The 12281-nt window shown below is 30.2% G+C and overlaps 2 protein-coding genes across 4 annotated transcripts in view; one reads left to right on the top strand and one right to left on the bottom strand.

Moving 5' to 3' along the window:
* The first annotated feature begins 22 nt into the window (after positions 1 to 22).
* LOC107066294 (tubulin glycylase 3A) lies at positions 23 to 6551 on the top strand. Its single transcript, XM_015320776.2, is given in 15 exon segments — positions 23 to 1245; positions 1356 to 1641; positions 1883 to 2086; positions 2169 to 2389; positions 3007 to 3134; positions 3271 to 3544; positions 3661 to 3694; positions 3697 to 3873; positions 3966 to 4056; positions 4731 to 4901; positions 4979 to 5232; positions 5303 to 5499; positions 5580 to 5858; positions 5941 to 6144; positions 6277 to 6551. Coding segments are annotated over 14 exon segments (2640 nt in total). The 5' UTR covers positions 23 to 1245; positions 1356 to 1478; the 3' UTR covers positions 6520 to 6551.
* Positions 6552 to 9938: 3387 nt separating this feature from the next.
* Positions 9939 to 12281, bottom strand: part of LOC107066296 (sex-lethal homolog) — a 22870-nt gene continuing 20527 nt past the window's right edge. For all 3 annotated transcript variants that reach the window (XM_015320788.2, XM_015320781.2, XM_015320784.2), the window contains exon 7: positions 9939 to 10699. Coding sequence is in view for 2 of the 3 variants with exons in the window: in XM_015320781.2 (XP_015176267.1) it covers positions 10623 to 10699 (77 nt within the window). In the remaining variant the exon portion in view is untranslated. The remainder of the gene's footprint in view (positions 10700 to 12281) is intronic.

Genomic DNA, 12281 nt, shown 5'->3' with positions numbered 1-12281 from the left:
ATTTATTCTGATGAACTTGAGTGACGTAAGTCAGATCCTTTATCTCTAATGGTAAGTATAAACAGATCAAATCCAAGAAAAATTTGACGTGTAAATATTAACTCGTTAAAGACGAGCATACTTTTTTATTTCGTCAGTAAGATTAAACGATCGTTCAACGTAACACGAGACTTTAATATTAAAAGATATGATTGAATCAATCGAGAAAATAAATTTGTAATCTCTTTCTTTCTATCTCTTGTACAGTTACGTGTGAAATTAAACGATCTTTTAATTGGTATCGAACGATAACGATAAGAATACGGGTCAATCTTTTATATTAAAAACATCGAAAGATAAAATGAATAAACTTTTTTTTGTTATTCCTTGGTAGGAAATTAATATTTTGATATACTTTATTTAAGTTATCAATGTAAAAAATCCAAATCGTTCGATCATAAGTAATAAAACATACGTATCGGATTCTACTCGAATCTGATAGGCTTTTTAGGATGGATCAGAGATGCACTTGTGCAAGTGGGTCAAAGAACATGAAAGGTTCACTATATGAAAGTGATCCGATTAACCACGCGATCGCTTTGACTTCTTTACCTATATTTGGTAGAATAGTATGTGCTAGGGTAGAAAGCTGAGACCGAAAGAAGGAACCGTAGGAGGTGCCTGGTACGCTGCTCGTAATCAACCACCATCTAGACAAGCCTCTTGCACGCAGGGCCGTTTTCCTCTTTCCGCATATTTCCTCAAATAATTTCTAACCACTTTACACAATACCTTGAGCAACTTTTATCGTTTCATCTAAATATAGATTGCTCTTTATGCTTGTACATCTTTAAGTCATAATAATTCTAACAATAATTGGATGAATTTAAATTAGATGACAAAAATATATTAATGATATCGTTTATAATCAAATGGTGCGATCCTATCGAAATAGAAAATAAAACAACAAAAAGAAGCTTTTACTAATCTCTAACGAACGTCCCTGAGCTTTAAAATGTTTCTGAGTCACGCGCCTGCGGAATTTCTGATTGCAAACACTACTAACACGTAACTTGTATATACCTTCATGAAGAAGGTTTAGTCCTGACCTGGTTGTCGACCAGGTCGGACTTTCTTACTATCTTCGTTTATTTTTCTTGTGAAAGTGAATGACGGATAAGAAATATTTTGATTAGGATTTTTTCATATAACATTTATGCCACTCGTGTTCGAAATAATGTTCTTGTGTTATTATACGTTCAACAGGTATCACTAAACGAATGTGTATTTTGTTATTTTTCAACGCACACCATCATTTTTTCTTTAAATTTATTCATTTGAAAAATAATTATAACATCGTTGTGAAATTTACCAAGGTGTTCCAGGCTGTAACAACGACGATCTTGTTGAGGTGGTTCTTCGTAGGGATGAAGCGAAACTCTTGAAAATTAACTAAACGTAACCGAGCAGAATATTTCGCCGGTTAACAGGTGCGCTACATGAATGCCATCAACGATGCACCGCCGAGTTTCTGGAAATTCGGTGAAGAAAAAACAGAAATAAAACATACGGATAACATTGATCATTCTCCTGTCGTAAAGCTTGAAGACGAACCAGAGATTCATCATGACGATAATAAAGATAAGGAAAAACCCACAGAAGGTTTCTTTTTCATTACACATATTTAGTTTTTATAAAGGATATTTAAAAAAAGAAAAGAATTTCAAGATTTAAAAATAATATGATTATCATTTAAATTATAGTAAGAAAATGTTTAGTCAAATAGAATACCATCTTGAACTTTTTGTTTTAATATTCTGTATCAAAAATATTAATTACTTAATATCAGAATGAAATATTAATGTATGTACATATATTTTCTTTTTTTATTTGACTTTACCAGAATCCCCTGGTGAAGTTTTGCAGTCTGAATTATCAACGGAATTATCACCAACACTTCAAGAAAGATTTTTACATATTAAACAAAAAGTAAAGGATGCTATTAATGCTCATCACACTTTTATGATATACGGAAGAGCCAAAGTGATTCGTGAAGCTTTACTGAAAAGAGGATGGTGCGAAAAATTGTTCAGAAGAAACTCCAATGGTAATTCATCAGTAATAGTTAATATAATTTTTGTAATTAAATATTCTTTTAATTTTGGTTTTTTTTCAATGGGATTTTTTAGTCGAACAATATTTGAACGTCGAATCTAATCCAGTAATATTATTGAGGGGTTTGGATGACTTAAAAGATCAACAAAATGAACGACAATTAATATCAAGAATGCTGAGTAATCACACCGTTGATTTTCTATGGAACACAGGATCGGAATGGCCTGGTTGGCCTTCGCAAGAAAATAAAACTACGGTGTTCAATAGATATTATCGAGCTGGTTTTACTTCTAAGGTGACTATCCATTTTTTTGGTAAATATTATTAATGTGACTAGCAGAAAATACAAATTAATTATATTAACTCTTTGGGACACGGTGGGGGGATTAAAAGTTTCCCCACCTTTTTGATATACCGTAATGCAATGCACGGTGGGACGTTTTTAGTCCCACCTCGAAATATTATTGCAATAGCTACACATACTCGGTTATTAATGTTTTTACATTATCTAATACCTTTATTAACACTTAGCTAACTGATCGGAGAGATCTCTCAGTTTCAATGTAAATCGGTGCCTGTGACCGATCGGGAAGATCTCCCATATTGATTTTTAGCACACAACACGTTTCTTTATCTTCTTTCATTAATTTACACAGTTGCCTTAATTTATGATGTTAAAATTATAAACCGAATATCAGTCCCACGTCACTTGCGAAACTTCCCCATGGTGGAAACCGTACAGCGTCGCTGCAACGCGTGTGGTCGGCTAAGTGTTCATAAAAAATATATATACCAATTTTATTTCATTTAAAACGTACAACATAGGGATGTTTTATTATCTGAAATTCTGTACCGCACAGAGTTATTAAAAGGAAACATTAGAGATCAATTTATAAATATTTGAATTTTTAGATTGGACTATGTTCAAACGTCAGACAGATGCATTGGTATTACGAAGCTGGTGTTGCTAACACCTTATTTCCACGTTGTTATAATTTATGTCAAGGTGATCAGATGCACGCATTTATTGAAGATTTTCGGTAAGAATTCAATAATATTATTACCCATTAATTTGATTAGAATTTTGAATGATAAGAAAACAAAAATGTGAAGAAATGAAATATTTAAAAAAAAAATAAAAAGGAAGTTTAACAAAAATGCTTAATTTCCGATCAGATTTACAGCTTGTCTCAGTCTCTTGAAATGGCTGGTAGACAAAATCGATACAGAAGGTGAGAATGCAACGCGTTCACCAACAGGTACGATACCATTGAAAGCTCTTGACTTTGCAATCAAAAGATGCAGCGATTATATCAGTGCACAATCGCACGAGGACATTGATCGAGAAACCGAAAAGATTTGGTCTCATCAATGGGATCAATTTATTGCATGGTATTACAAGATTGTTCAAGATGATGCTCTTTTCATTCGCAATAATGTACCTTTTAATGTAAGCTGAAATTGTGTTTCTTCTCTCTTTCTGGCATTATCTAAAAAAAAAAAAAGAAAAAAAGAAAAGAAAAAAAATTTATACAAATTTGTTATCATTCGAATGATTTAAAATAGAAATACTTCATGGCGGCACGACATTTGTTAAAAAAATTAAAAAGTATTGGCCACAGATAGACATGGATGGTATCATGAACGTTTGGATATTAAAACCAGGAAATAAAAGTCGTGGTCGTGGTATCGTATTGATGAACAAACTGGACCATGTCATTGCAAAAGTTAATCCCACGACCAAAGCAGATGCACGTTACGTCGTTCAAAAATATATTGGTATTTAATAATTATTATTTTTTTTTTTTCTTTTCTTAAATTAAGAATATACCTTTTTCTAATTGTAGGAAAATTGATTTTGTTATTTTTAGAACGACCACTACTCATCTATAGTACAAAATTCGATATAAGACAATGGTTCATCGTGACGTGTGCTCAACCCTTAACGTTATGGATGTTTAAGTAAGTTTTATAACTATACACGTATACGTACACACAAACATGCATATATATAGACAATAAATCAACATTTAAGGTAAGCTAGAAAAAAAAAGAGGAACAATTAGGTTAATTATTAATTCGTACCTTAGCAACTTTCATTGTGGATACATTTTGTGTGTGCATATAACAGCAAACTTTCGTGTTTCACATTACGTGTTCTTCTTTTGCATTGAAATACGTCATTAAAAAAGTATCTTCCTTCAGTAATTATCTTTAATTTGTGCACATATATTCTGATAAGTTTATAGTCCAAGGATAACATTCACGTTTATTTCTATACTTATAGAAATTAAAATGTAAGTTGAAATGAAATGTAAATGAAATTATTATTAAGGATAATACCATCGAATTAAAAAGTTTAGATATTCTAATTTTCGTGACATTTTCTTCAAAAATGATCACAAATCTCTAAATTTACAATTAAATATAAATCTATAAAAAGAAATAATGTTCAACAGGTTTTATACTTGAGATGATTTTAAATACAGTAGATGTTTGTTTGATATTAAATTGATGACATAAAAACCATTGAAATGCAACAGGTTTGAAATATTATAAGAATGTTTACAAGGACGTTCTCTAAATGTTTTATGATAAAACTTTCATAGGAAAAATATTGTTCCTTCTAATTTTAGGGAAAGTTATTTACGATTTTGTTCACAAAAATTCTGCCTGACGGATTTTCACGAGTCGATTCATCTATGCAATCATGCAGTTCAATGCAAGTATAAAAATTGCGTTGATAGAGATCCAGCACTTCCTGTAGATAACATGTGGGATGCAACAACATTCAAAGAATATCTTAAGTAAGATTAATAATTTTGTATTCATTGTGTAATTACTGTTTAAAATTGTTCGATTAGTAATTTAAAATTTATCGAAGATCCCTTGGTCATGGGAATGCTTGGGATGAACAAATTTATCCTGGCATGAAACAAGGATTAGTTGGATCACTTTTGGCTAGCCAAGAAGCCATGGATCGTAGAAAAAATAGTTTCGAATTATACGGTGCTGATTTTATGGTTATGGATGATTTTTCAGTATGGCTTATCGAAATTAACAGTCATCCAGATATGAGTTATTCAAGTAGTGTAACTACACGTTTATGCAGACAAGTTATGGAAGATACTATCAAAGGTAATTATGTCAAAATATATTCAAATTTGTAAACTATTTTTATATATATATATATATATTTCTTTCACAGTGGTTGTCGATTATAAAGAAAATAAGAATGCAGATACAGGACAATTCGAATTAGCATACAAACAACGAATGCCAAGTTGTCAACCATATTTAGGTGCTGCATTATCACTTCAAGGTACTCGTATTCCTACGACTGAAAAAAAATCTAATTGGAATTTGCACGATTCGAAAACGAGCCTTACATCAAAAACTCCTGTGGTAATAATATTATTAATATAATAATTAGAAAATACAATGAGATGTATAGAAAATTAAAAATGATTGATTTATTTCATTAGATTCCTCTGGCTAAGAAAAAATCCGTCGTACATAGTCAGATTGGACCAGTGATCGTAGATTTGATCGAGGAATTGGAAATTCAATTGGATCAAGAATTTTATTCTTATTATAAAAACGAATCTCCTAAACACAGACAAGCATTACCAGCAACGGCACCAGTTTTACCAATAACTACGAAATCATCGGTGTTGCTTGAAAAACCTGACAAAATGACGAAAAGTACATCTGCTGGGACAGTTCGTACTCGTGTGGGTACAAAACAGTCTCGTTTTGATCAGGTATGCATAGATTTCTATAAAAGAAAATGTATTATTTTATTTAATACGTGTATGTATTTATACATATATATATCTACAACAGAATAACTCAAAGATAACGTACAAGGAAAAATCATCAAATCAAAAAATAACGAGGAAAGTACGTGGAAGTCCTATCACGACGAATGCTAACCACGTAGTGTCACCATCAAGACATACTTTAATTTCAAAGATTATGGCTTTACAACAACAATCATCTTACGTTGTACCGAAAGGAAACAAATCATTAAAGAGAAACGAAGAGAAGGTATTTCAATCAATAGAATTAACTCTATTAAATGAAACAAAATGTTGTAATCCATGCCAAATTAGGGTCGTCTAAGTAAAGAAATTATATTACATGGCATTTGTTAATTAATTATTTGATTATTCATTATAGATCATCCACACAGCAGTACGAGATGCTATGAAAAAATATAAGAGAACTGCAAACATTCCAGTTAATGTACCAACAGTTCCACCATTACCATCTTTACTTACACCACGTAACAAAGTCGTTCAAATACCAACGACGAAACATAAAAGTCGAACCAATTCAAAAAAGACAAATGAGAAAAGAACCAAAGTTCAGACAGATATTCCAGATATGTTTGCTCTTGGTCTTAATTTAATAAATAAATAAATAAATAAATAAATAAATAAATAAATAAATAATATAAGAAGAAAATAAAAAAAAAAAAGAAAAGAAAAGAAGAAACGATCATTGCCATTTGCACTCGTTATGTAGCATTATATGTTGACCCAATTTCAAATTCTATCTCTGATCAATGTAAGATGTCAATAAAATGTTACAATCAATGATTATTTTTGACTTTTCGATAGTCCAACAATTTTACAGTTATTTTATTCGTTTGATATAGTAAAAAATACATAATTAATATATTTGCAATTAATTTTAAGAAACAAAACAAGACCAAATACTATGTTAGAAATATGTTTTATAAGAGGAAGTGGTTTCTTTTCATAGAAACTAAGAAATATGATAAGTTTTCGTTTATCTACAAAACACAAGGATGTATTAAAAAATTGTTTATTATTATTATTATTAATTGGCATTAGGAACTCGAAAGTTCATTTCCGCAAATACCAAATCCCGCCATTGTTCCCGTAGTGGAATCCATGACAGTTTTCGTTGTTTCCTGATATAGTCGTTTTACGGTGTGGGGTAATCAGACCTACGCCCAATTCCCGAACAGGAGAGCTAATTCCAAGTCCGGCTGTCTGCAACTGCTTATTCAATTTATTCGCAGCTAATCTCTGTTCCTATGCAGGACCAAGAGGCCCTTCCTCTATCAGCAATCTGAGGACGTGTTGTGTCATGGTGATTGGGATTCACCTACAAACTAGTTTTCCTTCCTCGAGACTAGCAGCTGTTATGCTGCAAAATAATATTCTTTTCAAAAATATAATTTTAAATATTGTGGGATTCGTGAAAAGAATTGGACCACTGGACTGACTGGACCGGGATTCAAATCACGGATCTTTCGCTTTCCGGGCGACTGCTCTTTAACCAATTGAGCTATCCAGGGCCCACCGATCAATCCTTCTCACGAATGCCCGATAAGTTTGGCATGGAGGCGCTTGTTCCACAATATATTATTTTATGGTATATTTTGGTACTTACGTACCACGTACAGTGCAGCAAAAATTTCGTTAATGCGCCAATAAAGAGCAATCTTGTTGTTTGCACACAGCAACCGTCAGGGTCTCGTCAAAGTTGCGTCAAGATTTCGTCAGTGTTGCGTCAGGGTTTCGTCAGGATTGCGTCAGGGTTGACTACTTTTTATGAATAAAATCTTTTGAATTTTGAAAGTGTTTTAATTTTAAATCAAGTTTTGTTATTCTATGATTTGTCGTAACAATTTAATTTGTGTAGATTGGCGCATTAGCGACATTTTGCTGCGGTGGCGTACGAAATACGTATATTTTTTTTTGTGTGATATTTGTTACTTAAAAAGAATGTATTATACATTTTATTTCTTGTTCTTTTAGAAAGAAAAACTACGACATCTTTTAAAAGCATATGAACGAAAGGTCTTCCCTCTCAATCGTCTGTCTCGATCGTATACACATGCCAGAGTTTTTCATTATGATTCATTTATTCCTGACCCTAAAGCAGCTGGAGACTTATCGAGTTCTACGAAAACGTTTATATGTTGTGTGTATGCATGTATATGTGTGTATGTATATGCGTATGTATATGTACCAGGTGGTCTTACGAATAAGAAGAGGGATATTTGAGATTAAAACCAGTAAGGAATTTCTTTTGCTTATTAAACTCTTACATCGAAGGATGATCATCATAGAGATATTACAGATAGATGAAACAAACGTTTATAGTCGGTTGTATATGTGGAAATGTCTTTGCATGAATGTAGCAACAAAAAACGAAAAGTTGATGTTGTCTCTTTCTAACTCATGTGGTTCACATAACGCAAGAAAGAACAACAAACTCGCAAGTTAGAGAGAGACAACATCATCAACATCAACATCTTCTATCTCTTTTTATTTCACCGACAGATTTTATGCTGGCTTGTTTGTGTGTTCTATGTGTAAGTATCTCTATGAGGACGATATTATAAATATTTAATCGTTCACACGAGAAATGTAAATACTTCAAGATGAAAGATCAATTTTCTTTTTATTCGGAGAGAGAAAAAGCAAAATAGAGAACAATTTAAGAGAAATAATTTTACATTTTCATGAAGTTAAGACTATTATTTTTCTAATATCGAAAAAAATGTACATATATATATATACACATTTATAAATATATAAATATGTATATATGTATATACATTCATGTAAATATTATAAACAATTTTTAAGACAATGTTTTAAACGTTTCACGAGAATAATATTATTGATTATACAAAAATTATATTAAATAAATGACAATTTATTGGTATGGATTATTTATAAATTTATAACATCCGAGTCGAGATATATTAAAAATGGAGGAAGTTAAGACTATTATTTTTCTATTATCGAAAAAAATGTACATATACATATATATACACATTTATAAATATATAAATATGTATATATGTATATACATTCATATAGATATTATAAACAATTTTTAAGACAATGTTTTAAACGTTTCACGAGAATAATATTATTGATTATATAAAAATTATATTAAATAAATGACAATTTATTGGTATGGATTTTTATAAATTTATAACATCCGAGTCGAGATATATTAAAAATGGAGGACAAATAATAAAAAAAAAAATACAGAATTAATCGATTATCTTGTAGCTGAAATAATAAAGAATCACAATTATTTCTCTATAGATATATAAACATACATTGAATAATGAGGCACATTTATGTCAATTTATGTATGTATATATACATATACATTTTATATATGCACATACATACATAAAATCTTGACATACTGTATTATAATATTTTATCCGAAATGGCACATATAAATTGAAATAGAAAGATTGGATTAGGGTGGAAATAATTCAAAAAAAAAAAAAAAAAAAAAAAAAAAAAAATGAAAGTAAAAAATAAAAAACGTAAAGAAAGAAAAGAGAAGGAGGATTAAACTCTTTCGTATCACAGGACGTTTATACGCGCTACAGAAAAAACACATGATCAAATAGGAACAAACAATGTTAAAGGGTTAAACTTTTTTGTTCACTTATCTCTTAGATCTGAAACCCTTATTGGTCGTCGTCACCTTTTTTTTTTTTAAATACAATTCCTCAATAGATTGCAACTGATTTTGGTTTTTTCTTTTTTTTTTTTTTTTTTTTATAACATACAATATGTGCCCATAATTATGAAAATGGTCTAAATCAAAATTAATATAAAAAAAAAAAAAAAATCAGTTTATCAGTTATTACGCATTACATTATTATAAATTAAATAAATTCAATGTAATTTGAAAAGGATATTGTCAAAAATGAATTCGTTAGATAATGTTTTTTTCTTCTTTTTTTTTTTTTTTTTTTTCAATATAACATAGAATTCATATACTTAATATTCAAATAGAAATCTTGAAATATCTCGAAATAAGAGATAACCCCATGACTTATAGATCACTTTTATAATTAATGGACACATATATCGATTATCATTTTTGACATAAGAAACAAAAGAAGAAACAGTAAAATATTGTTGCCATTGGAAACACACACAACTGACGACGTCTCGATAAGGATTTAACCTTAATTTAAACAAATCTTATATATATATATATCTGTAATTTATAACAAAGTTTACATATGTGAAAAATCATAGGTTTTTTCATATGTTTGTTCTAATGAAAAATGAAAAATTTTACCTAGAACGATCTCATTTGATCCATCATCTATCATCTCATTTTTGATTGATTTCTGGCATGTTGCGTCGTTCGTTCGTTCTTTTAATTTTATTTTTTCATTTTTCTTTTGTTTTTTTTTAAATCGTACGTATGAAGTAAACGAAATTTGAATCGGACAAATTTCACACATCCCTCGAAGAAAATTGCGTTTAGAGAAGAAGATGCTTGGGATTTTGTAAAGGAGATCCAAGAAAGTATCATAGCGAATGGGTTGGGTTGTCTTTTCTTACCTCGACCCTTCTCTCTCTCTCTCTCTCTCTCTCTTTCTATCTCTATCTTTCTTTCTCTTTAATTATTTGCCATGGTCTGACAGAGGATAACAGCTTTCTTCTCTCCTCTTGAGTCTTTTTATAATACAAAACATACGTGTGACAGATGCGCGTTTATTTCACAGCTCGACGTCCCGATGTATCCATGTTGTTAGTTGAGAACGGAGGACGTTGATGATGGTGGTGTTTTGCTGAAAGAAAACGACGTAGTAGATAGATATAAACAAGTAAATAGAGTGAAAATAAAACAGAGAAGTGAACGAACAAACAAACAAACAAAAATGGACATTTTGGTTTTTGATTTTTTTTGTTTTTTGTTTTTGTTTTTTTGTTATAAAGAAAATCAAGAAGTAAAGAATAAAATTAATTTGTTTTTTTTCTGTCCTGGTCAAGCAACAACAACAACAACAACAACAAAAATGGTGTTAAGAGTTAAATAATCAAACGAAAAAAAAAAAAAAAAAGAAAAAAAATATGGATTAACGAGAAAAATTTGTATAAAATTATCAATGCAACTGATAACGAAAACACGGAGTAAAAAAATTGTGTCATTTTAAACGAAAAATTCTTCTTCAACAAACGGTGGAACACTTTTTTTCCTTTCTTTTTTTTTTTCAAGGGTTTCACTTTTCGCGTTCGCTTTCGTAAGCGAAAAAAGAAAAAAAAAAGCTTTATATCGAGATTGTGTATAGTTAGTATTTACGTATGTAAATACAGCAGATGATTTGATTGAACGTATTTTTTTGAACATTGTGTGCATAAGTATTAATAATTGTATTTATGTGTCTGTCTCCTCTGTGTATCTTACGTGTGTGGTACGTGTCTGTCTCTGTGTATATTATGTGTGTGTACGTGTCTGTCTCTGTATATCTTATGTGTGTGTGTGTATATTATAAAATGCGTACGAGGAAAAACAAATTTGTTCAAAATTTCAAGCGGTCAAGCAGAATTAGTTTAAGAATTAATCTTCTAACTCGTAAACACACACACATACACACACTTGTGTTATCACGATCAATGTGTTGGTGGGTTTTTATAGAAAAAAAAAAAACAAGAAAACAAATTCATCTGAAAAATAATTGTTAAAACTGTAGAACAAGTCAATCGTTCATTGATTATTTTCAGAAAATAAAATTATTGTATTAAAAAACGCACGTTTTATATTTTTCACATTAAATTGTGGGAAATTTTGGAAACTTGAGATTCAAAAAAAAAAAAAGAAAAAAAAAGAGAACAAACTAAGCAAAAAAAAAAAAAATAAAATAAAATTAATATCAAATTAATTATTCATATTTAGAATTCAAAAAATATTATCCATCGGATGAATTTCAATACTTTGTTGATAAGTTGTTGAAAAAAAAAACCCCTTAAAAAAAAAGATTTCAATGCTAAAAATTATCTAATTTATACGTAATATCAAGTATTTTAAAAATTACATCAAACTCCATGCACATAATGCAATGACGTATATACTCGTGATACCCATGTATCTCCATCCATCAACAAAGTATTTTTTGTAAGATAATCTCTCAAAAAAAAAAAAAAAAAAATTCAAAGGTTCTGTTAATTCTTAACATAATTTTAATATAAGCGGAAAGTATAGCGGCCTTGATGATAACGAAGATAGAAAGATAGAGAAAGTAGAGAGAAAAAGAGAGAAAGAAAGAAAGAGAGACACCACAGAAAGAGAGAGAGAGAGAGACACACACACACTCACGCACACACGCGCGAGAGAGAATTCACACACAAAACACACACTTTTATTATCCTCAT

Source organism: Polistes dominula, unplaced genomic scaffold (assembly GCF_049000335.1).
Source record: "Polistes dominula isolate Pdom_NZ unplaced genomic scaffold, Pdom_raw_medaka contig_82, whole genome shotgun sequence".
NCBI classification, from domain to species: domain Eukaryota; kingdom Metazoa; phylum Arthropoda; class Insecta; order Hymenoptera; family Vespidae; genus Polistes; species Polistes dominula.
This window is presented reverse-complemented; position numbering and strand designations above follow the sequence as displayed.